General features: G+C 39.3%; 1 protein-coding gene across 2 annotated transcripts; it reads left to right on the top strand.

Annotated features, from left to right (window-relative positions):
- The first annotated feature begins 3,126 nt into the window (after positions 1–3,126).
- LOC118746277 (TBC1 domain family member 9-like) lies at positions 3,127–27,107 on the top strand. Of its 2 annotated transcripts, XM_036480117.1 has the most exons (16): positions 3,127–3,413; positions 3,510–3,583; positions 4,396–4,562; positions 17,537–17,795; positions 17,861–18,122; positions 18,193–18,364; positions 18,447–18,574; positions 18,642–18,790; positions 18,875–18,989; positions 19,042–19,230; positions 19,297–19,779; positions 19,874–20,461; positions 21,854–22,071; positions 22,160–22,758; positions 26,545–26,636; positions 26,704–26,997. In XM_036480117.1, exons 2-16 carry the CDS (start codon positions 3,540–3,542, stop codon positions 26,995–26,997), a joined length of 3,759 nt encoding a protein of 1,252 aa, XP_036336010.1. In that variant the 5' UTR covers positions 3,127–3,413; positions 3,510–3,539. The 2 variants fall into 2 exon arrangements, with proteins under 2 accessions (XP_036336010.1, XP_036336009.1); XM_036480116.1 differs by having other exon boundaries at positions 3,128–3,583; positions 26,704–27,107.

Below are 27,107 nucleotides of genomic sequence, written 5' to 3'. Positions count from 1 at the left end.
GGCTGGCGCAAGAAGGCTAATCACTACGTTGAGGTTGGTGATTTCGGTAGCCGAGAGGATAAGATCAATAAATTGCTGCACAAGATGGCTTAAAGATATTGTTGTTTTGTATTTAAGTAGACAATATAATTTGGCACATCTTCAAAAGACGCCCAAGCAAAAAAAAAAAAAGAAAATTAAAAAATTCCTGAAGTTGCCTTTTCACGGGTCGATTTCTGTCGACTGGAAAATTTACTTAAGATATCGACTAGCCAAAACGCTTACATTTTACGGTTGAATTGCAATTTACATGGGTAGATTTTGGTTAAACGACAAAAGTCGACCGTGTAAAGGCAGCTTAAATAACGTTCAAATTAATCACCCCCTTTGAGATGGAAAATACCAATAACCATTTCATAATTTCGAAAATTATTCCATTTATATTTGTTCTTGCATTTTCCACACCACTTGTGAGGTATGCTTTTACGCGCGTTACCGATTTTTTTTAATGTGCTCGGTTGCCCGGAGGCCTATTTTCACCTTTACAACTTAACTTAAACAGAATTAAAACTAAAGCATGCAATATATAAAGAAAATTAAAAGTTGTCTTACATCTAGTAAACTTAAAAAATTGCACATTAATTTCATTTTTCATTATAAAATAAAATTAAATATTACAATTCCGTTGAAGTGTATACATATGTACATATTTACAAAATGTGGTCTGTTTGCACCCACAGTAAGTTCCCATGAAGCCTAGCCTAAATTCAGAACTGAAAAAAAACGAGCAAATGGGGTCGGAAACTACTAGCCCTAAAAGCATAATGTGGAAAATGTTTGAAGAGCTGCGAAATTGTATTGCAATAATAAAAGTGCATAAATTGGAAAAAATGGTTTTTGTTTTGCTTTATAATTTTTGGGAATATTGGTTCAGATGGAATTTTTTTATTTGTTTGGTTTTTCAGCTCGTTAATGATGCACCCAGGGTTGCATTTACTGTCTATGAAAATATTTCGTGAAGCGTTCCAATATTAGCTCCGAGCATTTAAAAGTTGGTTAAGCTTAAATTAAATAGTTTTTTATTAAATATTTATTCCTGGTATTTAGTAAAAAACATCAATACTAATGTATGAAAAACAAAACATCAATGCTAATGTATGAAATGAAGTAAATAAAAATCTACGAATACATCCCATGAATATTTTGTCATAGAGCCATTATTAAATTAAGACATAACTTTGTCAGGCGTTGGTACCTACGTATATAGAATTAATGCGTTGGAGAGAGATAAATATACAAGTTCAACGCGCTAATTTAGGTATCCTTGTATGTATATACCTGTTACTCGTCTGGCATATACTCCAACTGCGAAAATAATGACAATTATAACTTATGTAGATCCCTGAATAAAAGATTGTCACAAGTTACTTTCGGTAACTCATGATTGAAGTTTGGAATGTAATTTCTCAGAAACACGACTACAGATTTTCTCCAAAGTGTCGGAGAATGCTATGTACTAGTTCATGAAATTCTTAAATTATCTTATTTTTTTTAGTTTAGTGTCAACCATTTATGAGTTTAATAAAATTTTGTCGTATACGACATTTGTCAAAAAATTTGCAGTCAGTTTTAGTGATATACGCCAAAATGTGATAACAATTTTTATAAATTAACCATACTTTTTACTAATCAGCCTAATCGTGAGTTTCGCCCGAACAAAATTTCGCCAACAATTTTTTCATCCACCTGTAGTGAACACACGCAAACGAAAAGTGACCCGGTTCTAGAAAATGAAACTCATGATAAAGCTGAATATGTCGGAAACTAAAGAAGAACAGATAACTCTATTTGAAAGATCTTGATTAGTTTAGTACGACAGCAATACTAACGCAATTTGTACCAAACAACCGAAAAAATTTTAGTCCGGCAATTTTCCATCCAGGCGACGATATTTGAATAGGTTTGTATAGTTACCATTAGTCAGTACGAATTTGTACTGGAACCTGCACACTTTTACTGGAAAAGTGTATGATAACCCAAAAAATTTGCAAGAGAGCACTGAATCGAGAGCGTAATAACACGAGAGAGCTGCAAATTCTTGCTAGTGAAATTTTTACTAGCAGAAATTAGCTAGCAGAAGAAGAAGAAGAATAAATGTCAAAAGAATATATAAAAAGTGGTGTTACTAGCTCAGTTGATTTTGTGTATGTGTTTCGCCGCACGGCTTCTGATATCAAATTGAAAAATTTTGTTTGAATTTCTACTCACACTTGCAGGTTTTGATAGTTTATGCCGCCAAAGCAAAAACAAAATACATGTAAATTTTTGTTTTTTTACTCCTGCTATCACCTTATATTGATTCGCCTTGGCACAAACAAAAGTAAAATGAGTGGAAACAAATATATTAATGATGTACTGGACAGTGTTAGTGCTTGTGTGTAAAGCAAAGAGTTTAAAACTGATTTATAAATAGTAAAATGTTTACAGCAGATTTTCAAAGCAGTGCAACAACTGTTCACTTGCAAGTTATTGCTAGTTTTGTGTTCAATAAGTTCTTCTGCTAGTTTTCTCTTCTTCTCAATTTAACGCTCTATTTTGCTTTTACGCTCTCGCTGCAATGTTACTGTTACTATACAAACCTAATGTTACTCGCATATTTTCGAGCCTCTATGTACATTTTCGGGAAAAAGGTTAAAAAGTGTATCCATCTGCTGAAAAGATATTTTCGCAGATTCACAATTTATTTAAAATAAATCTATTAGCCCAATCTCCAATTCCATGTGAATAAATCTCCCCAGTGCTTAAATAATATTCACCACATTAAATAGCTGCACAACACCCTAATTGCCGCAAAAGCGTTGTTTGCAACACTAGTCCTTTATGGGGACCAAACTTGGCGAAAAAAAAAATAGCTAAGTTTGTTTACTGGATATACTGAGGTGGGAAATCTGGTACACAACGGCTTGCTTGTGGAAACCCCCATTAAGATTGAAATAAATTGCGATTAAAAAGGCAATGGCAACGCTGTACAAAACGGCAAACAACAAAGCAAAACAGAAAAGTCAACCAAAATACAGAAATACAAATAAAAGAAGACTGAAAAAAATACAAAAAACATATGCGGCAGCGAAGGAACGAGTTGATGAACCGAACGAGTAACCATCGCACGACGGAAAACGGCGTAGCTGTCGTATAATCACCGCAGCGAATTCCAGTTGACAGTGGAAAATTAAAAAGATTTTTACACAAAGTACCACAATAACCGCTTCAATAAGTGCATGTTTCTGTACTTCTAGTTTCGCAACAATAGAAAAATATATTTGCTAACGACGAAAAGAGATAAACTGCAGCATAAAGTGAACTTTGTGTTATTTCTCTATATGGGAAAGTGGTTGGGTTGGACGGTATCAAATAATTAAAGACCATTGCTAAAGGTAGAATTTTACACAAAGAAATTGATTTAAGGCTAATCGAAGAAGTGGAGAACATATCTTCTAATTTTTTTTTTAACACTAACATACGTAATAAAGAAAGGAACTTGTCGGAAAAAACGCAATAAGATGTGGATTCATCCAAAAGAAATGCTAATGCCACCAGCTTTTTGGTAAGTTTGAGATAGTAAATATTTTTTTGGTCCGTGAGGCGCATCAGCATTATGATTTGCCCACAAATATGTAGATAGAAAAACTACAAGTAGCTTGCAATACAAAAAAAGACCCATCGAATTTTCTGTATAGCTATTTCAGTAGAGTTTATTTTACGCAGCACCGAAATAGAGTAGCAGTCTGCTCTAGCGGTGAATGCAATTACAAAGGCATTCTAGTGAGCCAACAGTGGCTTTAATGTACCTCTTGCTGATACAATAGTATATACATAGGTATGTATGTACATATCTCCATATGTACATGTATGTATTTAAAATGCACTATTTCTCATATTGGCGTTTTATTGTTAAACACATTTGCTGTTATCAGGAAACCAATGAACTCTGGCAATTCACAGATGTTTCGACATTGCCATTTTTTCTATTAAGTACTTATACATGTATTGTGACAACATTCGTCTTACTAATAGTTATTGTACATTATGTACATACATACATATCTGCGTTCGTATGGAACATTAACTTATGTCGAATGGTAGGCTTTAGTATAATGCGGCATTTTCAGCATACGATTGCGAATGACTCACTGGCGCCGAGCCGTTGAAAAACTTTTGGAAAATAAACGTACAGAAATAGTTCCGATTCTAGCAAGTCAATATTCTTATTAAGTCTCATCAAAAATTTCCTTGTCGTTTAAAGAATAAAGGGAATGCCGCATTATACTAAAGCCAGCTTCCCGACATATGCTACTATTCCATACGACAGATATGTACATATTTATTTACTTGAGAATTAATTAACCATTTTTTTAGGATTGACGAAATGCGTTCAAAATATTTCGTGCTGCAAAAACGTCGTGGCCACGGAGAAACACGTAGCTTTACTTCTCTCCTTGTGAATACTTTGGATAGTGTATGGGACACAAAGCCACCACCGTATCGCATCCTACACCAGACACCCAATTCCGAAGTTTATTACGGTAAGTTAACGGCTGATTTGTAAGTATAAAAAAATAATAAAAATAAATTTAAAACAGCTTTTTAAATATTGCTAAATGTATGTATATATGCATGAAAATACAAATTCAGACATATATATATGTAGTCCGTTCGATAAGCTTATTAATATCACAAATTATGCGGAGGGCCCAGATCTTGTGGTGCTAAATATTTCAAATTTGGTAAAATACATTTAAAAAAGGCAAAAATTAAGAACAACATAAATTAAAGGGTCAGACATTTTTATAAAAAAAAACAAAAATTGCACTTTTGCAGTAAAGTTCATCATACACTGTTAACTGACATTTCGAAATTCCTGCATATACTACTTTATGCCCAATTTCCACTAGGACTTTAAAATGCAAGATATTTTGGGTACACCTCTTCAAAATATCATGTGGTAACGATATAATAGGAATAAATTTAGTTAACTACATATATATACCCATAGCCAAAAATAACAGAAACGCCTAATTTTGACCAGTTTTGGCTATATACATACATATATTTTGTTTATTTAATATTTTGTTTTTATAAAAGTGCAGCTCATTATCTAATAAAAATCATATAAATTTATATTTCAAACCCTCTGCAAAAATTATAAACATTTATATAAAGTTACAGCTAAATTTTAAACTTTTTAATCAGATTTTGTAGAATCTTTTTGAGTATACAGTTTTATAGCCCATCTTGGCGATTTTCTCAGTGGACGTTGTATGGCGTGTCCAAATGAAAAAGTATTAAAGAGAAACCTCGGATCCGAACAATCAGTTGTATGGAAGCTATATTTTATAGTCGTTCGATTTTGCCGCATCCGACAAATGAATAATACATTGTAAAACTACACCCGCTTACCAAATTTCAGTCAAATGTCTCCAAAACTGAGGAACTAGATTACGTTCAAACATACGGGCATGGCTAAATCGACTCAGCTCGACGTTCTGATCATTTAAGTATGCATTTTAATGGGTATGTCTCTTTTTCTTCTGGTACTTACAAGCATTGAACCAAAGCTTTAATACCATTTCATATTCATGAAAACTATAAAAAGAAATATATCCAAAACTGGTCGAAAAAAGTATGTTCGGCCTGTATGTCGACCAATTAGCCAAATATGTATATTTAAAAGTAAATATATATTTGTATTTGTATCTATATATTAATGAAAATAACACGATAACCTTTCCTTTCGATATCATAACAACTTCTGTATTTACATGAAACAAATTTGGCTATAAAAAGAATCTCTTCGAGCAATTTTCACTGTCTTTCTGGCGATATCAACTACAGTTACGTTACTTTGGGCACCCTTTTGTATCACTTGTATGCCCCTTCACAAATGAGGGAGGCTATTCCATAAAAATTAGAACTGATTTCCTGAAATGTTATTTGACTACGTTCCAAATGTACATAAAATGGTGTTTTTGTACCGAATGTATGTACTTTCAAACTAACAAGTAATTTTTAAGCAAAAAACAAAACCGACTTATTCTCATATACAAATTTAAGATCATCGTTAATTTCTCCATGATCCAATGATCGGATTTAAACCAAATTAATATGGAACCACCTGTGAGGTAACATCTTTCACTTAAAAAAATAATTATAGCGGTTAACGTTGTCCAAAGTTATGCGGTAACATACATACTAAAAAAAATAAAAAATCCGACGAATTGATAACCTTCTCCCTTTTGTGAAGTACAATTGTACCACCTTTCCATCACAGTAGCTAAGTAATCGAGCAGCTGTGAGTGCATGTGAAAACCAAAAACGGTAGCTCAATTAAAGAGTTAATTGACTCAATTGAATTTCTGTATGAACTTAATCTAAGGCGTTTGTTGTTGTTGTTGTAGCAGCATACAAGTTCCCCAAAGAGTTTTTGGGGAGTGTTGCTGGAGTGACAGTCCTTGGCCAAATATAAATCTGGGTCGTTCCGGTTACGTAGACCGTACTGTCGTGGGAACGTTTCTATTATTTTGGCTATGGGTGCACTTGTATTAATTTATCTTCTTCTCAAAACTGCCACCAGAAGACCCAACAGCGAACATTTTCACATATTCTTACGTGTTAAAATAAAATAATATGAACACATTTTTTTTCTTAAAACTCAAATTGGTATAATAATGTGCAACGTTTAACAGTCCCAAAACTCGCGTTGTGACGGTGCTAAGCATTTTCCTCCATATAAAATATATATTTTTTTTTGTATGAAGAAAATGTATAATGCCGTCTGAAAAAAATTGTCAAAAATCAGCGCGAATTTTAATACATTAAAAATTTTAACTTTTTTTTTACTAAAGTTGAATGGTTTATAAACTTGTCTACTAGAATTTTTTTAATTATTAAAAAGTTTGCAATTTTCGCTGAAATTTTGCGGAATTCTCCTAAATTTCGTACAAAGTTTGGAACTCAGATTTATATGGTGTTTGTTAAAATACAAGTCATATTTTAATAAAAAATAAACAAACAATTTTTAACATGTAAACAATTGTGAATATTAAAAAAAAAAAATCACAGTACACTCAATTGAATTGTGAGTGAAGGTAGTTATTTTTATAAAAATTTGAATTAAAATGGAGATGTGTAAAAAATATTTGTATAATTACAAAGTTTTCAGGGAAAAGTGAAATATCCCACCATGCAAAACATGAGAAATAGGCAACAATCGTCAATGGCAACAAAATTGGCAACTCGCCGATTTATTGCCGTAGTGAGAAATCGGCAACATTATTGCTTTCATGTCATTTTAGGAATATGTTTTCAAAAATTCCCAAACTGATGAACTTCGCGTCAATAGGATTCTTCAAAAACAAATAATTTATGCCCAAGACAGGATTGAAAAAATAGGAAGCTCCATAGCGACGAAATAGTTATTTTCGTTTACAAATTATAAGTTTGTGTTCAAAAACAAATTAAATATTAAGAAAGAGTAAAATTGTTGCAAGAAGTTATTATTCAAATATCGCCTGTAGCAATAATTAAACGACTCATTCAGGTAATAAGAAAACGACTCGCCCAGGCGAGTTGCCTGCGGTGGACGTTTTAGAGCGACTGGTAATAAGAAATCGATTCGATGGCGATATTGCCGGCAACAAAAATTGTTTGGTGGGATAGGTTTTTTTTAATTCAAAAAATTTTCATCCAAATTTCAAACTTTTTTCTCAGAAGTGTTAAGATTTTTTGAGTACGCAGTATAATTCCCATTCAATTTTAGTACAATAATATGCAAGTTTCAAGTGGCTAAAAGTTACCGTTGATTTTTTAGAACTTGTTTTGTCGCATTTGATTCCATATAACGAATAAACACAATTTATTTGTATGTGGAAAAAGACCACAACACCCTCGGCGAAAAAAAATCTAAAAAATCAACGGTAACTTTTCTCCACTTGTTAGACCAAAATTTAATGGGCTATAAAACTATGTACTCAAAAAAATTCTAACACTTCTGAGAGAAAACTTAGAAATTTGGGTGAAAATTTTTTTCGTGTTTTTTGTAGTTTTCTACAAAGTTTTAAACTTGGGTTTATATAGGTTTTTGACAGAGAATGAACTGTATTTTAATTGAAAATTCCTAAAAATTAAAAATAAACATGTGTGGCAAACAATATCTCTTTGAAATGGGGGTGCTATTGTATTGGTCAATACTGTATGTATGATATAAATGCTTTTTCTTAAAATTTCAGACCTTTCACTCAACTTTTTCAAATAAATTTCAGTGAAAGGTATGAAATTTTAAGAAAAAGCAATTGCCTTGTTTTCATACAATGTGAATTTCTAGTAAATTTGCACATATTGGATCATTTTATCTACCGAGATTTAGAAAGGAAGCCGTTTCATATCCAAAAAAGTTTATAAATATTTAGTTAGATTATCTATGAAAAATTAAAAAGATGTTTGCTTCTGAATATTTCGAAATAAATATCGTCGCTCTGCAAAAAAAATATTTTCCTAATATTTTTTTGGCGGTACAATAATAACTTATTAGCAAAACTGAGCTAATTATGTATCTAGTAGAGATTTTTGCATCGATTTCATTTTGATTTTAGTCGAAAGTTACTTCTCTTTTCTGCATAATTGAAAAACTGAAAGGACGGTTCAATGTATCCCTACAGTGAGCATGATCTTGAGACTTTAATTACTCTTCCATTCAAATTTGCTACGGATGTAAATGTAAATCTTTGTGAAGAATGCAGTTTAACGATGTTCTGGGCACATTTAAGACGGTAGACCGCGTACCAGTAGAGAGTCCGGGTTTTGACAAACAGTCGCTCTTACACTCTAGGTTTTCGGGATTCCTTGGAAGTTCTAGGTCGGTCGGAACGTGGTTGATTCATTGGTGAACCCATCTCCTCAAAGTTCTGCACATATTTTCATTTGAATCCATGGAGCTTTCGGCTCTGAACTCCCTTTGGCTGCTCTTGAATTTCCTAACTCCTCCGCCCTACCCCGCCGTGACTGCTCGACACAGCTACCGAATGAAATGTAAACGGACTTTTAGTCCACCCTGTACATATATTACCCTCCGTTCAGAAATGCATCAAGCGAAAGTATCAGTGTCTTTATTTCTAAACTGTAATTAGAGCGGCCGCTGTGGTGTAGTGGTAAGCAGTGCGCGCTTCCACTCCGCAGCGCCTGGTTTCATGCCCTCAGCAGGCAATGGCAAACCTCCGAGTGTATTTCTACCATGAAAAACAGTTTCTCATAAAAATCGCCGGTCGTAGTCGGCGTAAAACTGTAGGTCACTCCACTTTGTGTGAAAAACATCAAGGCCCACGCCACAAATCAGAGGAGAAGCTCGGCCAAACACTAACATGCGTAAGCGCCAATCTATTATTATATTATTATTATAATTGATGCAAGTGTCCAATATGCGCAACCGCGTTTAAATGCCGAATTGGAACTTAGTTGTGCAACTTTGACATTCGCATCAATTATAGTTTAGAAATAAAAGAGACTGATTGTTGTTGTTGTAGCGGCTACAACAACCCCGCCCAGATCGGTTAATATCTCTATCGTTGTCGTCAAGCTCAACTAACGGAAGCCCTAAGAAGCGTGCAGCCTCAATGGGGTCGGTCCACAGGGACAAAGGCGTTAGCAGTGTCGAGTTTTCCAGGCATACGAAGATGTGTTTCGAGTCGTGGGGTGTCTCTCCGCATGCCGAGCACTCATTTGGCACATCGCGTCTAATCTGCTCAGGTATGAGTTTAACCTGCTGCAGTAGCTAGAGCGAAGTTGGGCTATTGTGGTTATAGTCTCCCGTGGCAGATGAAGCTCCGTCTCGTCGATGTCCGGCGGTTGTGTGCATAGAACGGCACTCACAGGTCTGGAGTCTACAAAACTCGAGACTGACTCCCTGTGAATGCCGATCAAGGCCGGTCGATAAGCTGACGGGTCCTCTGGACTTCGTTCGTCAGTTCGTATAGATGCCTTTTGACATGCCTTGGCGAGGGCTCCGCTGCAAGCAAGTGTCTGTTCGTGTCCACGTCTGTGGCTCGCCACTAAGAATTGCTTGCAGAGCATTGTGTTATGCTCCTCTATGGGGAGCATTTTCGCCTCATTATGAAGGTGGTGTTCTGGCGACATAAGAAGACATCCAGTCGCTGTCCGAAGTGCAGTGTTTTACGTCGTCTGCAGCTTCATCCACTGTGTCCTACTAGTCCCCGGCTAGCACACTGGTGCTGCGTAATTTAAAACCGGCCGGCCTATTGCCTTGTACGTTGCCAGCAATGTTTCTTTGTATTTGCCCCAAGTACTGCCGGCTAGCTACTTGAGGACCTTGTTGCGGCTCTGTACTTTGCTGACAATAGCGGTTGCGTGCGCAGAGAAGGAGAGCAGACTGTCGAAGGTTACTCCGAGTATTTTGGTGTTATTCACCGTCGGAATTAGTGTATCATCGACGTGAATTCCTAGCGGTAGTCTGACCTCCTTCGCCCAGATGGTGAACAAGGTCGCAGAGGATTTTGTAGGGGAGAGGGTTGGGCTCCTAGCAGTGAAGAACCGAGAAAGCTCGGAGAGATATCCGTTAACTTTCGAACACAAGTCATCAATTCCATTCCCAGACGCCATTATCGAACAATCGTCAGCATAGGAGACAATCGAGACTCCCTCTGGTGGTAGAGGGGGCGTTGAAATACAATAATTAAACAGTAGTGGGGAAAGGACACCACCCTGTGGAACCCCCTGTTTTATTTTCCTAGGTTTGCTCGATTTGTCTCTAAACATTACTGACGAGTGTCGACCACTTGGATAATTCGCAGCCCACCGTTTGAGCCTCTGTGGGAGAAAGGAAGCATCTATGTCTTCTAGCAGCGTGGTGTGGCTGACGGTGTCAAACGCCTTTGACAGGTCCAACGCTACTAAAATAGTTCTCTTACAGGGACTGTTGCGGTTTACGCCACGTGTTTTCTGCGTGTTTATGGCGTTAAGTGCTGTTGTTGTACTGTGTACTTTACGAAAACCATGCTGATGCTTCACTGGGATCAAGTGGTTCGTGAAATACGGGAGTAGCAAGGCCTCTAGTGACTTGCCAGATTGAGGACCTCCGTTAAGTACGCTACTCCCGCAGGACCCAAATTTTTCAGCATCAACATGCATATTCCGAACTTCACCGTTAATGCAAGCAAGAGGGGCACAAGTTGTTGGCAGTTTGCGCGGCCTTCTGGTAACTCGACGCTTGGCTTTGTCCACCGGAGGATGCAGTATGCATTGCCGGCTAAAATAGCTTGCGCATTGCTCCGGGTCCGACGAAGCATGGTCGCCGAAAGAAATTTCGACCCTGTCGTCGTGCTTCGTAGGATTTGACAGTGACCTCACGGTTGACTAAAGCTTACTCACACCAGAGGCGAAGTTATATGCCTTCAGATGCTCTTCCCACTTTTTCCGCTTTATGTACGTTCACAAGCTGCCGAATCTTCGCGTTGAGATCCCTGATACGGATATTTCCCGGATCGGCCTAAGGAAGGTTATCACGCTCATCGGCTAGAACAGCCGCTTCAGCAGGGAAGTTTGGACGAGGATCCGTAATGCATCCTGCTTGTACGAAGCGAGCTGCAGCAGCAAACCCACAACCCCGCGGAACTTACGTCCACCTAAGTGGACGTCGGTTGGTGTGGAGGTGCTCTCAGTAAATTCTGCGAAGCCTTTAAGCTTTGAAGCTTTATAAAAGTTGATATAGGTCCGGTGTTCCGCGGAAGCAAAGTCGGTTGGTTTATCGATCGAGATGACTATGGGCAGATGGTCTGATGCCAAAGTCAGCATATGTCGTCATGATACGCTGTTTATCAGACCAGCGCTGACTATTGTTATGCCTGGCGAGCTGCAGCAGCTGTCCATAATCTTGCTGGGTGCGTCGTCGTTCATTCTTCAGAATGTCGAATCATCTATCTGATTAGTCAAGTCTGTTCCCCTACGATCATTTGACAGGCTTGAATGCCAAAGATCGTGCTGCGCATTAAAGTCATCAACTTCCATGTGGCTTTCACCTCTGAGAAGCGCACCTATATCAGGGTGATATCCTGCCGGGCAGCTAGGGACAGGGGGTACATACGCGTTAAATATTTCGAGCTCAACATCGCCTGACCGGATAGCAATTCTGCTTCGATAAGACGATACTGCATTGTGTGGTGCGTGATAAACGCTAAGCCACCACCATTATCTCGCTCGCGATCTCGACGGTGCACGTTGGACCGCAGCTGTCAATATACCATTCCTTCCCATAAAGACGGTTATCTCCTCGATCTTGATTTGAAGTCCGTTACAGTTGGATTGTAGGAGCTTCATGTGGTTCGGGAGATGTGTTTTATGTTGTGAGGGATGTGTGTTGCCGTGCCGCCCTGTGGTGGTAGTGGGTGGCGTCGCAATAGGGGTATGCGACCGTGCATCGCAACACGGGCCCTCCGAAGTTCCTCGTCCAATCTCGCGTGGTGCGCAGACCTGAACATGCCGTAATGTGGCACCAGCCAAGGCAGGTGTTGCACTTGACTGGTGTCACGTTACGGAATATCCTGGTCGGACCCACCGTGCAGATTGTAGGAGGAAACAGGAGTTGTTGGCGGCGGCGTGTGGGTGGTGGTGCGGTTGTGTCTGTTGTGTGGTCTGTCGTGGTTGTGATGTGGTCTATTGTGGTGGTGTGGTGTTTGTGTTGAGCTGCTCAGATGGACTGGGATTAGCCTTGAAGGCTGCTCTGTTAGAGCAGCAGGGGGCACAAATGCCGTGGTCCACTGCCGATATGTCCGTAGGCCTGAGCAGACTCTGAGGTGATTCCACCCATCGCAGGCATTGCACTTGACTGAGGTGGAGTTGTAGTGTAGTCCAGAGACTGGCTTGCGTTGAACGCCAACTGTTGCATACTCAATCAATACTGCTGCTTTGTATGACTGAGCAGCGCGTTGACTTAGTAGTATCGATACCTAAAAGAAATTAGAGGATGACTGAACACCAGCGCATAGGGTACTGTCTTGCAAATACAGCCACCACAAGTGAACGATACTTATAACAGCTCATACTGATATTGAATTCGGCAATCCAGTATTCCGAATGCTCGTTCACGAAACTAGCAAACGCGGCATTTGAACAGTTGCCGAAAGCATGAGAGCTGATTTGGACGGTTGGCGAAGCAAGACGCCGCAGTTTATTTGTTGCAGAAGTCGTTTGACTTGTTGCTGAAAGCCATTTGACTTGTTGCCGAAAGCACGACGAATGTAGTAAAGGGTAATTTATCGTCTCGTATGTATGTATGTATTTATAGCGCGTCTACCATTCAATTGCTTTACAGTGAGCGTGCTGGCGCCAAGAGCGTGTTGGCTGGCTAGTTGTGAGGAATGTGCATACGTACGTATGTATGTATGTACATATCAATGCTTCATTTCAAACAAGCAAATGTCGTTGAATTGTTTTTGAAATACAGTATCATGACTTCGGCAACCCATCAAACATGCCTTCAGCAACAAATGAATGGCGGCGTCTTGCCTTCGCCAACCGTCAACCTTCGCTCTCATGCTTTCGGCAACCGTCCAAATGAGCTCTCGTGCTTTCGGCAACCGTCCTAATGCAGTATCGTGCTTTCGGCAGTCGATCAAATACGGCGGTTGCTGGTTTCGTGCACGTTCGCTCGGAATTCTGTTTTGCCGAAGTCAATATCAGTATGAGCTGTTATAAGTATCGTTCACTTGTAGTGACTGTATTTGCAAGCACTGTACGCTATGCGCTGGTGTTCGTTCATCCCCCGTTTTTAATGTGAGCAGGCTTAAAGTCACAAAATCAGAATCGTTTGCCAATCTCTGGTGTAGTCGTCTCTGGCATACGCAGCAGGTGTAAGTTTCTGGCCCTGGGTTTGACTCGATGCCAGCTCTGAGAAGAAGAATACGTAGCAAATGTAGCCCTATGGACGAACAACTTCTGAGATACTACGCCGACCTAAACGGGGTTAGATCGCCGAAACAACAGCCCTTGGCCGGGTAAAACCCGAGTCATTCCGGTACGTAGAACCGGCTGTCGTGGGAGACTGATGGTTTGGCTTGATGCATTCCACGATGTAGAGAGACAATCAGTGGCGGATACAGGGAAGCATCGTCGAGCGTTTTTTTATATGGATAAAATTAGCAACATCTTCAACGAAAAAAAAAAAATCCAAAAATAATGATAATTGAAATCGGGCTACAAAACTGCATACTCAAAATATTTATAAAAAATCGAGTTAAAAAGCTCCAAATTTTTACAAAGTTTGTTGATTTCTTTTTAACCGACTTCGAAAAAAGGAGAAGGTTTTCAATTCGTCGGAATATATATATATTTTTAATGTATGTTGCCGCATAACTTTGGGCCACGTTAACCAATTTCTATAATCCGATCTTTCGATCATGAATAAATTTACGTTAATATTAAATTTTTATATGAGAATTGAAGTCGGTTTTGTTTTTTGCTTAAAAATTACTTGTTTTGCACATAGATAGAATTATTCCACCAACAACGTTGTCAAAAGTTTTTGAGTATTTAATGGCGGAACAAAATACCCGTCATGTGCAAGAGAAGAACCTGCTTTATCCGCTTCAGTCTGGCTTTAGGATTGGTCACAGCTGCTCAACGCCTATATTAAAAATTCTTGATGACGCTCGTTCTTTTTTCGACAAAGGTTATTGTAGGGTTATTAAACTGTATGTGTTTACACTTGTTAAATTTATTGTTCTATGAATTTGTTTTTTATTGAAAAAGAAAATTTTTGTTTATTAATAAATAAACTTTCTACGTGATCAAACAATAAAGAAAATTAAAATTTAAATAACAAAATATCTTATTACGGTATATTGGCGATCCTGCATTATTACTTCGACTACCAAAAAACGACCAAGATCAAATGTCTATCAATCTCTTTCGAAATGTTCAGCGGCTAGCTCGATATGCATCCGCTGTTGTCCTTTCCGCTGCAATAGTGTGAAAATTTTTGCCAGTCCAACTGCCACAACTGTAAGCAACAACAAACTGTACAAACGCAGTTCTTATATCCTTCAATATACATCAACAAAGGCAAGCCTCGGAAACAAGTCACTTGTTCAGTTAGTCAATCGCTCCACATGGAGAATTTTGCAACCTTAATTTGCACAACCTGCCATATCACATCTTCCTGAATCTGCGCAACCACAACCACAATTTTAGTAAGCAACCAAGCATTAGCCCCCTGCTTATTTACCGATACTGCTACCGCAACAGCAGCCGTTCATTTCTCCGTCAAGCCTCAACGTCGATGACCACAGCCAACAGTTCAACACCACAAATGTTAGTCACTGTTGTGCCGCTTAACATAAAATTGGTTCTAGGCTCTTAATCAACAATAACCATTGACTACGTTATAAACGCAGCAGCATTTACAGCATCAACAGCAAGGTCAACAGCTGATGCAGCAACATCATGTCACAGCAATAACAACAACATTCTAGCGCATTTAATTTTTTTTGTCGTCGTTATCATAAGCAAACAAATTTTTAGTTAAATGTTTAGATAAATATTTCTATATTTATACATATGTATGTATGTATGTATGCATACAAATATTGTTTTTTATTATTATTTATATTATTTTGCACGCTCCATCTAATATTAGTTAAATTATCGTTTTATTGGAAGGAGAGTAAATGTAGGGTATAAATACCTTTTTATTTTATACCTGTTTAATTTTTATTTGTTCTGTTGTTCTTAGAATTTATTGGAATTTCTAAATGAAAAGTTTTTAAATGCGTTAAAATAAAAGTCTTCAACATACAAATATAAAATTTTTTATTGAGCAATAAATGATTCAAAATAATAAGATATCATCATGATATATTGTAAATGTAGGCTAATTAAACCGTATGTTTTTACACTTGTTTAAATTCTTGGAGTTAAGTTTATTGTGTTATGAATTTGTTTGTTATTGAAAAAGAAATTTTTTATTTATTAATAAATAAACTTTCAACGCAATCAAACAATAAGGAAAAGAAAATTTTAAATAACAAAATATCTTACTACGATACAGTTACCTTACATTACTATGTCTCCTTGAATTCTCCAAAGCTTTTGACACTGTCGACCATCATTTCCTTTGTCTTAAGCTCACGTATTATTTTGGATTTAGCAAATATTCTCTGAAACTTATGACGAGTTATCTAAAGAACAGATTTCAACGAGTTACAGTAGGGAATCAATCCTCACAACCAATGAAACTAGTTTCTGGTGTACGACAGGGCTCAATTCTAGGACCTATATTATTTGCCCTATTTCTTAATGGCATCTTTTCATTGTGTATATTTGTTAGTATGCATGCTTATGCAGACGAGGTCCAGCTTTACTTGTCAAATTCTTTCGAAAATGTTAATGATCTCTGTGATAAGGTAATTCGAGATCTTTTACCAATAATGCACTGGACAGAAACCAACAGTATTTGCCTTAACCCATATAAAATGTATGTACTGCCTATCTCTAAAAGAAAGTTTGTTGTAAATAACATTCCATCCCTTTACGTAGGTGCCAAACAAATTGCTTTTGTCAGTAAAAGTACTAACCTAGGTTTTGTAATCAACTCGAATTTAACATGTGTTGATCATATAAATATGGTAATATTTAGGTAAGTTGTATTGCGCGCTACGTAGTTTAAGACATTCGTTCCTGTTTACCCTGGTTAACGTCAGACGTAAGCTTGCCATCCAATTACTGTTACATAATTTGACGTACTCTGCACTCATCTACAATAGACTAGACTCACAGTCTGCCCATAAGGTTGAGGTTGTTTTTAATAATAGCACTCGGTATGTGCATGGCCTGCGTAAATTTGACCACACATCCCAGTGGAGACACGATTTGCATATTTCTTTATCGACTTATGCTAACTAGAACGCCTTCATATCATTATGAGAAACTAAAATTTACAAAATCGTCCCGTTTATACGATTTAATTGTCCCCAACTTTAACTCTGTAGCCTCGACTAGATTGTTTTTTGTGAACACTATACGTACCTGGAACGCCATAAGGAGTACTACAAACAAAAGCAATTATAGAACTGTTATTTATAATTATTTTTCTCAACTTATCTAGACTGACCATCTTATTTTATTTTATTCATGATACAAAAATTTAAATATTTGTAGCATGATTTTATTTTATTTTAAATTATAACTATTGACGTAGCCTTAAGTATATACATATGTAAGCCTACATTTTTAATATCAGCATGGTAATGTTTTTGTAAATGTATTACCAACCTGAGTTCCACTCGTATCTGTTGTACAATAAAATATTCAAAATCGTACTGTATTAATTTTCTTGTTCAATAAATTGCAAAAAAGCTTGTAAAAACAACAAATGAAACTTGGATTTATATGGTTTTTGGTGATTATAAACAAACTTTTTCCCACAATTCATTTAAGTTACTTTGTATGTATGTATGTACGCATAATTACTAACCACTTATTCTTCTCCATCTGATAGAAATCGCCATCGGGTTAACACAAGACGAAATCATTAAAGATTGGGAATGGCTTGCCGAACATCTTTTCAAAGTGCTCAACGAAATGGAAAGTGAAGAAGAGATCACAAACTTTACAATCTGCAAAATTCAATCTCTAAACGCACAAAATAATCACGATGAATCAGATGAATCGGCTAATTTCAAAGTGGCAGCTTCGAAATTCCAGCAAATTTTCGAAATGCCCAAAGAGGAGCGTTTGGTTACTACTTATGCTTGCACGTAATGAAGACATTCTTTTAAATTGGATGATTTTGGTTGCATAATATTCCCATTTTTACTTTCAGTTATGTCAAAAATAAAATGCCACATCAAGGTAACTTGTACATTTCGTTAAATCACATTTGCTTCTATTCGTATATGCTGGGTAGTCAAACGAAGCGAGTCATAAGGTTTAGCGAACTGGAAGATATTAGAAGACACGGCCAAATTATATATTTGAAAACGGTTAACAATGTTCACTATAATTTCACCTTATTGACTGATGTAAAAGAGGCATATGGACTGATTGAGCAGCTGAGCAAAATGGCTATACAGCAAAAGATACAGGTACTTTTTTGGCTCCAAATTATTAAACTAAAAATGAGGTCAATATTTTTTTTATTATTTACGTTAATAGGACCCGGATAGTCCAATAGTCGATCATGATGCATCAGTATTTCAACGCTTCGGTCGCAAAACATCAAATAAACCGGGACTTTTGCGGGATTTGACAGCTCGCCAAAAGTCTGAAGAGTATCGTAGCTATTTTCGCTTACCACAGTCGGAAATTATTGATGGTCAAATAAGGGGTATGGTTTAGAATAATACATATCTGGGGAAAATATTACTAAGAAATTGCCCGTTTTTTTTAAATAAATAAATATTTCATAGCCAACATCTGGACCCCATATTCGAAACGCTACGTGGGCGGCAACATTTACCTGTCTCGAAATTTCTTCTGTTTTCGCAGTGATGTAACCGACCTTGTCAGCCTTGTCATTCCAATGCGTAATATTAAAGTAAGTCTATAAAGTTTTCCCTTAAAAAACATCTGTAGCGTAATTGTTGGTATATGTGAATTTGCAGAGTGTTGAACAGAAAAATGATGGCCCACATCGTTATGATAATCAAATCGTCCTACATACAGCTGAGAATGTACACTTTGTGTTCGCTCAAATTGTCGACCGGGAGGTGTTGGTGGAAAAAATTAGCGAGCTGCTATCACAATTCCACGTGTAAGCATTTCCACTTGTTGTAATCGCAATAATAGCCATGCGATATTAGTATATAAAACATTAACTTCTTTTTCAACTGTGCAGTCCTCTCAGCCGTGAGCGTGCGAAATACGATATATCCTGGAGTAAACAAGCCGCTCTCATGAACTCATTCAAGACTAATTTGAGTGAGGAAATGTTGAAGATTCAAGAACAAAAGGTAGACAGCGCTCCTTATTTTGTATAGTCGTAATTCTACAATTCCTTTGCAGCTGGCACGCTGGGAGTTACATTTCCGTGATTTTGGGCGCGGCATTTCAATGTTTCGTACAACAGAAGTAATTAATTTGATTGTTGAAGGCATTCCTGATAAACTGCGTCAAGAGATCTGGCTAGTATTTTCCGGTGCAATACACGAGAAGGATATGAATCCTGGCCTATATGAAGACTTGGTTGAAAAAGTATGCCAAAAATTCACTTATAAGAATATCAACAACTTTTACTTATGCTGGATATATTTTCTGTAGGCTGCATGTATTAAGCAATCCTCTATACACGACGAAATTGATCGCGACCTTCACCGTTCGCTGCCAGAACACCCGGCGTTTCACCATGCAGACGGCATAGGCGCACTGAGACGCGTATTACAAGCATACGCATTGCGCAATCCTCAAGTGGGTTACTGTCAAGCCATGAATATCGTTTCATCAGTATTTCTGCTATTTTGCGACGAAGAGAATGCATTCTGGTTGCTAGCAAGCCTTTGTGAAAACTTGCTGCCTGACTACTACAAAGACAAAGTAGTAGGTGCACAAATCGATCAAAGTGTATTAAATGAGCTCGTTGAGACATATCTACCCGAGTTGCACAGTCACTTGGAGCAGTTGGGTATAATTCGTATGATCTCACTGTCGTGGCTATTAACTATTTTCATAAGTGTCATTTCATATGAAAGTTCACTACATATAATCGATTGTTTCTTTTACGATGGTGCCAAGATAATTTTTGTGGTAAGTACAAATTATGTTTTATTTTTAATATTATTTTTTAATTTGGGAGCTTATAACTCACTGCTTGTTTTCAATCTTATTTTTTTCAACGTAGATTGCACTCCAAATTCTGGAATGGAACTGCGAACAGCTACTCAAATGCAACGATGACGGCGAAGCTATGCAGGTGCTTTCTAAATTCTTGGACGGAATTTACAATCCAGAATATCAACTACCAACACCAGCGGATAAGCGAAAATCTAAAACACAATCAGTGCAAATGCTTATCCACGATGCGTACACAAAGTTTGGCTCCAAGATTTCTCAACAGAAAATCGAAGAATTAAGAAATAAGCACCGACGTCTAACAATACGTCAATTCGATATTGACAATGAAAATACAATTGTGAAATTCCATACCGACAACATGTACTTTGATAAAGAGGAGCTTCATCTACTTCTAGCCATTATACGAGAGGAGAAATCGACTCCACGTAAAGTGTTGCAACAAAAAGCGCACTCTGCACTTGGTGGGGAATCACCAATACTGTTGCCACCAACAGGACGTGTTGGCTATGCGGAGGGTAATTGCAGCCGATCCGAATCTTATAATGTTGATTTCGAAACATTCCGGACACTATTCCACGAGTTAACGCCATGGCGCACCTGCGTTAGCATTGATCTGGCAGAAAAGCTGTTTAGGGTACATTTTTATTCCCATTACCTACAACATATGAAGAACTCTATAACAGAACGCAATAACTCCACTTTAACATTTACTGAGATAATTAAGAATATTATATCACAGCCAGATAGATAGCATCCGTTGTTGATTGGTTGGGTTGCACCTTGGTTTTGATCATTGGCCCCGATCCCAATTAGCAGTATAAGCGCTACTTTGATATGCTATTTCTGGAACCTCTGATATTATCTTCTGTCACAATTCGTTGGTAACTTTAAACCCCTAGAGCATGCTGATGAATCTACTTACGTTAGTAATCAGCCATTTCCTGCGAATTACAAGTGTATTTCCCTATTGATTACCATATCTGTTTGAATGACAGGGAGCCCAGACGTGTGAAATATCTATTTATTTCTTTTCATAATCCTACAGTCACTCTAAAATCCTAAATCTTCGGCTTGGAAAATACTAGTAAAGTTAGGTAGTCTGAACGAGAGAGAGCCATCCATCATTTCAGAGATTGCCGCCGCACCCCGCCACAGTATTTTGGACCCGTCAGTATAGATGCCAGCCTCTACTCCAATACCATCCATAAGGACACTTCATTTAAAAATTGTTCTGGAAATCTAACGTAGTAGGCATAAAAACTGATTTTCCCTGGCCTTGGGAGCTGGTCAAGAGTACGGGTGAAGTCCTGAAGGTAGACATACAAAGTATCAGTCCCTTTTATTTCCAAACGCACTACATAGAAGAAAAGGTCTAACTAGCGCAACCTAGTTCGGCTGCAATCCGTAATCGCCCCATAAATTTGACACATCTCTACCGTTTTAAATAAGTTTCGACTTAATTAAACATAAAACTCGCTTCATTTTCCTAACTATTTTTCTCAAAAATCTTTTTAAAAATTCCATTAAAACATAAAGTTAATTACATAGAATTTAATATTTAGAATCACCGAAACCCAGAAAAAACTTAAGTGGATTTTTTGCGTTTTGTTGAAGACTAACTAACTAATTAAAAGGTAGCAAATTTTTTCTTGTTCGTTAAAATTTGCGTATTTTCCATTTAGTACAAGGAAAAAGGAGTTTTATTTGTTTGAAGTGAAACTAATCGCTGATTTTCTTGGCCAGCTGCTTAAATTATAATACAATTCGGGGGTAAAGAAGACAATCACTATTCAGCTTTAGTTTTTGTCGATACGAACCTCCCAGAGCAACTTTAAGGCAATGAACATTCCGACAACAAAAAGCTTTTAAGTTGGACTACATGTTGCCTAACATTACTTTTTATTTATTTATTATAATCAAACACTGTTATTTTACAGTGTTAACATTACAAGAACGTCTTTACCTTGGTCTTAAATGCTTGTGGACATAATTTTTTATTTTTTTTTGTTGTTTTTTTATCCACCAGCTGACCGATAAGAAAAGTACTGGAACAATAGAGTTCTCACAAATTATAAATGCACTGGGTTTAGTATGTTCTTGCAAATACACTGAAAAGCTCAAGCTGCTTTATATATTACACCTGCCGCCGCTGCTTTCGAAAGCTGAAATTCAGCAGGTCAGACGTCCAAAGTCGAAGGCCAAAGAAGACGCTGAGGAGGCCATTGAAGCTGAGGACTTTTTCGGGTACCTAATACATACATATAAATATACATACACAAAACTTTTCCGTATTTTAAACATTTTATTATAACATTTGATTTGCTTTTACTAGCGACGATCCATCCGAATCAATCGAGGCACTCCCCTCGCCTACAGATAATAACTTCGACGATGACGAGTACGCGCTCATCACAGCCACGAAACATTTGCATTGCTTGGCAGGCCTATCACAGCCATCACCATCGTCTGGCGCCATTAACGGAGAACGCTCGTCAACGTTCTATGTGGATCTACCCCGGCAACATGTTGCCCCTATGGACGTTGCTCGCTCACAAAATGGTGCAACTGGCAGCAGCACTTCGGATCTTGTTGGCAATGCATTGCGTCATCAAGGCCGTTTCGAATCGACTGATACGTTTTCGGATATTTCCGATTTGGGTGCCGCGAAGGTGACACCGCCACAATTAAATGTGGAAACGATTTCGAATTTTTCACAAATCAGTGATTTAATAATGGCTACCAGAGGAGATCGTGCAGACTCAACAACTGACACAAAAAGCTTGGGCAGTTTAAGATATTTACTTGATCAACCAGACGATGGAAATGCGCCCAATAAGAATATACCAAACATGAAAAAGGCGAACTTCCAATTTTTGTGGAGATCACTTGTAGAAATAATAGGAGAGCAAGACGAGGACATGAGGAAAGCATGTAAGTAAAGAAATATAGTCTAAAGAGGAGGAAAAGAAGGGAGATGCTGCATGAACCTTAGTATTTACCGATACGATCCTCCAAAAGAAACGCATAAGCAATGAACAATCTAGCTTCGTGAAACTTTCGAGCTGGGCTACACATTGAATTACATTGTTACTATACAATTTCTTATTCAGCCATTGAGAATCCATTAACGGCAATTACCGAAATTACCCTGTTTAGATCGGCGAAACCTACCAATTCTTGTGAGTCCCTGGAGCAACACCTTGCTGCAGGGTTGCTCTGCATTCTTGCTATTTTGAGCTGGCATTGAGTCCGAAACCGACATTTGCTGGGTATGCCGGATACGGATTGGTCCGGACTACACTTCGGTCACATAGGGAGTAGGCTACGGAAATCCGCCTAAATTTCCCGCCGGGGCCTGCTTTACTAGCGAATGTGCATGACCATCTAAGCCTGGTCAATCTCCGTATCAAAGATCTCAAATTGGAGATACGGCAACTAGTAATCCAGCATTAGCGGAAGAAGTGGAAAGGTTACCTGCAGGAATGGGTTAAACTTTGTCAACCATGAGGTACCTGTTCAACCCAACGATGCGCCATGACAGACTGAGTAGCGGGGGCTAGTTGGACGTAGCGGACGAAGCATGCCTGTCAGCATTACCAGTTCGAGTTGCAACAGGGCGCTTTCTGATGTCACCTGCAGACTTACCGAACAGATCGCTGTTAGAAGGCTTCCCTTCGAGCTCGTGGACGAGATCGAGACCTACATAAACAGCACAACCACTGGTCCTGACGACGTACGGACATTCCCACGACAGCTGCTTCTACGTACCGGAATGACTCGGGTTTTACCAAAACAAATGCTGTTGTTTCGGCGATCTAACCCCGTTTAGGTCGGCGAAATCCCTGAAAAGTTGTACGTTCATAGGGCTACATCTGCTTCGCATACTTCTGCTCAGGGCTGGCGTCGAGTCAAACCCTGGGCCAGAAACCTGCTGTGTGTGCCAGAGACGACTACACCATATCTCCACTGCCGTCAGGTGCAACGCCTGTAATGGGTGGAGCCGCCTTCGAGATACTCAGGCCTTACAACTCACAGGCAGTAGACCACCTCATACGTGGCCCCTTGCTGCTCAAACTGAGCTGCCTCCACGGCAAACCAGAGTCCGCCTAAGCAACTCAACGCAAACACAACCACAATACAATAGAAGCGGCTGTTCTAGCCGATGAGCGTGACAGCCTTCGTCAGGTCGATCCCGGAGATCCCCGTATCAGGGATCTCAACGCGGAGATTCGGCAACTAGTAAACGTACATAAGCGGAAGAAGTGGGAAGAGCATCTGAAGACCTGCAACTTCACCTCTGGTGTGAGTAAGCTTTGGTCAACCGTGAGGTCACTGTCCAATCCGACGAAGCACGACGACAGAGTCGAAATTTCCTTCGGCGACCATGCTTCGTCGGACCCCGAGCGATGCGCGAGCTATTTTAGCCGGCAGTTCATACTGCATCCTCCGGTGAATAAAGCCAAGCGTCGAGTGACCAGAAGGCTGCGCAAACTGCCAACAACCTGTTCCCCCTTGCTTTCACTTGCGGTGAAGTTCAGGTGGCCATTGGAGGCGAAAGCCTCCAAAGCCATGGGTTCCGACGGAATATGCATGCTGATGCTGAAAAATTTGTGTCCTGCGGGGGTAGCGTACCTAACGGAGGTCCTCAATTTGTCCATGGCCACTCTCATCATCCCAGACATCTGGAAAATGGGGAGAGTGGTCCCACTGCTTAAACCAGGGAAACCGTCCAATAAAAGAGTTTTATCGCCCGATAACTCTCCTTTCCCCGGTAGCGAAGACACTATTGGCCCTTCTACTTCCGCACTACACAAATCACCTGACCCAGCGAAGGATCAGCATGGGTTCCGTAAAGTGCACAGCACAACAACAGCACCTAACGCCACAAACACCCAGATAACTCGTGGCCTTAACCGAAACCGCCCCTGTTAGAGAACTATTCTAGTAGTGTTGGATCTGTCTAAGGCGTTCGACACTGTCAGCCATTCAAAGCTGCTGGAAGACATAGAGGCCTCCTCTCTCCCACAGGGACTTAAACGGTGGTCGGCGAATTATCTGAGCGGTCGACACTCGTCAGTAATATTTAGAGACAAATCGAGCAATCTTAGGAAAATAAAACAGGGGGTTCCACAGGGTGGTGTCATTTCCCCACTACTGTTTGATTATTATATTTCAAAGCTCCCTCAACCACCAGAGGGAGTCTCGATTGTCTCTTTTGCTGACGATTGTTCGATCATGGCGTCTGGGAATGGAATTGATGATTGTGCTCGAAAGTAAAAGGTTATCACGCCGAGATCTCTCACTTTTTCACTGCGCAGAGCCTAACCCTTTCCCCTACAAAATCCTCAGCAACGCTTTTTACCACTTGTACGAAGGAGGTCAGACTGCAACTGGGTATTCACGTCGATGACGAACCAATCCCGACGGTGAATAACCCGAAGATCCTCGGAGTAACCTTCGACAATGTCCTCTCCTTCTCGGCGCATACAACCGCAATTGTCAACAAAGAGTACAAAGCCCCAACAAGGTCCTCAAGTCGCTAGTCGGCAACACCTGGGGCAAATAAAAATAAATGTTGTTGGCAACGAACAAGGCGATTGGCCGGCCGGTTCTGAACTATGCAGCGCCTGTGTGGTTGCCGGGGACTAGTAGGACGCAGTGTATGGCACTTAGGACAGCGGCAGGATGCTTTCTGATGTCGCCGCAACATCACCTGCGAGACGAGGCCCACATGCTCCCGATTAAGGAGCATAACACAATGCTCTGCAAGCAGTTTCTTGTAGGGTTCATCGTCGTGGGCACCCGAACGCCAGGGCACGTCAGAAGGCATCTATATGAACAGACGGACGAAGTCCAGAGGTTTATTAAACCACCCGTGAGCTCACCGACAGGCCTTGAACGGCATTCAATGAGAGTCAGTCTCGAGTTATATAGACTCTCGACCTGTGAATGCCGTTGATGAGACAGAGCTTCGCCTGCCTCGCGAGACTCGGACCACAATAGCCCAACTTCGCTCAGCAGGTTGAACTCATACCTGAGCAGAGTAAATGTAGATGTGCTAAACGAATGCCCGGCATGCGGAGAGATGCCCACTGACTCGCAGCATCTCTTCGCATGCCCACTGACTCGCAGCATCTCTTCGCATGCCCACTGAACCCTACCCTGCTAACGCCCCCGGGAAACTAGCCGAGAGAGGACAGTCTTATCGGCCGATAACTTTCCTTCTGTAATAGGTAAGACACATTGGGCCGTACTAAGTACTACCTTACTTTACCTGAACCCCACTACGCATCAACATGATGGCACATCGCAACCGCAGTACTTAACACCATGAAAATTTTGGTATCTCATTGCCTTAACCTAGGCAGCCCATGTGAGGGAATTGATATCATATGTTGGCGACTGCGCCCGGCAATGTCATAGTTGATCTGTGTTTAAAAGTAAGCAGCTATCTTGCCGAAAATCCTCGCTTCTTTCAGTGCGGAGCTTCACCCCATGGCATAACCAATATATGTCCATCACTTCACTTGCCCCCTAACACCCATCCGGCCAACACCTCTTTTTCTTTGGTCCGGCTCGTCGACATAGGATGTTTCCGTTAGTTGAATTTGACGGCAACGATTGCTAGACTAGGCGATCTGGGCAGGGCTTGGTGGTGCCGCTACAAGAGACAAAATAAAAAAAATATTTATTTTATGGATGTTTGTTCACTTTTAGATGAAAATCTGCTGGAACTTGGTAACAATAACATGAAGAAAGGGATCAGCTTAGACAGCTTTACTCAACTAAACTTGGGTAACGGTGATGAGGTTTGTAATCTTCGCCAAATGACTTTGAAAAGCTTTAGACATTTGTTTTCCAACTTCCTTTAAACAGCCTGACAGCAATGGCAACCCAACAACTCCCTCCGCAGATACCAACGCGACGACAAAACTCTTCCAAGCTTATGAAGAGGAACTGAGGCAAAACTCCTCCAGTGGAGGCGGCGCAGGCAGCAGCAGCAACAGCTCGACAGATCTGGACAGTTGGGAAATATCCATAAATCAGTTCATTGCAACCGTCTTGGCGGTCACTTCGATCGTTCAGTGTTTCTACCAGAAAACACCAATTAAAGAGAATATCGAAAAAATGCAAAAGAATCGTCGTAAATGTGTAATCACGAATTATTAAGCAAACGAAGGAATTGTCTGGGTTTGACGAACAACCTTAACTTATAAGTATAAGCTTAATCTCAAGAGAATATTGAGTAAAGTAATAAAAAGTAGAAATGAGTAAAAATA

The sequence above is a fragment of the Rhagoletis pomonella genome, unplaced genomic scaffold, assembly GCF_013731165.1.
Source record: "Rhagoletis pomonella isolate Grant_MI unplaced genomic scaffold, Rhpom_1.0 Rhpom_scaffold_00010, whole genome shotgun sequence".
Classification (NCBI taxonomy): Eukaryota; Metazoa; Arthropoda; class Insecta; order Diptera; family Tephritidae; genus Rhagoletis; species Rhagoletis pomonella.
The sequence above is the reverse complement of the archived record's forward strand: the minus strand, read 5'-3'. Positions and strand labels throughout refer to the sequence as shown.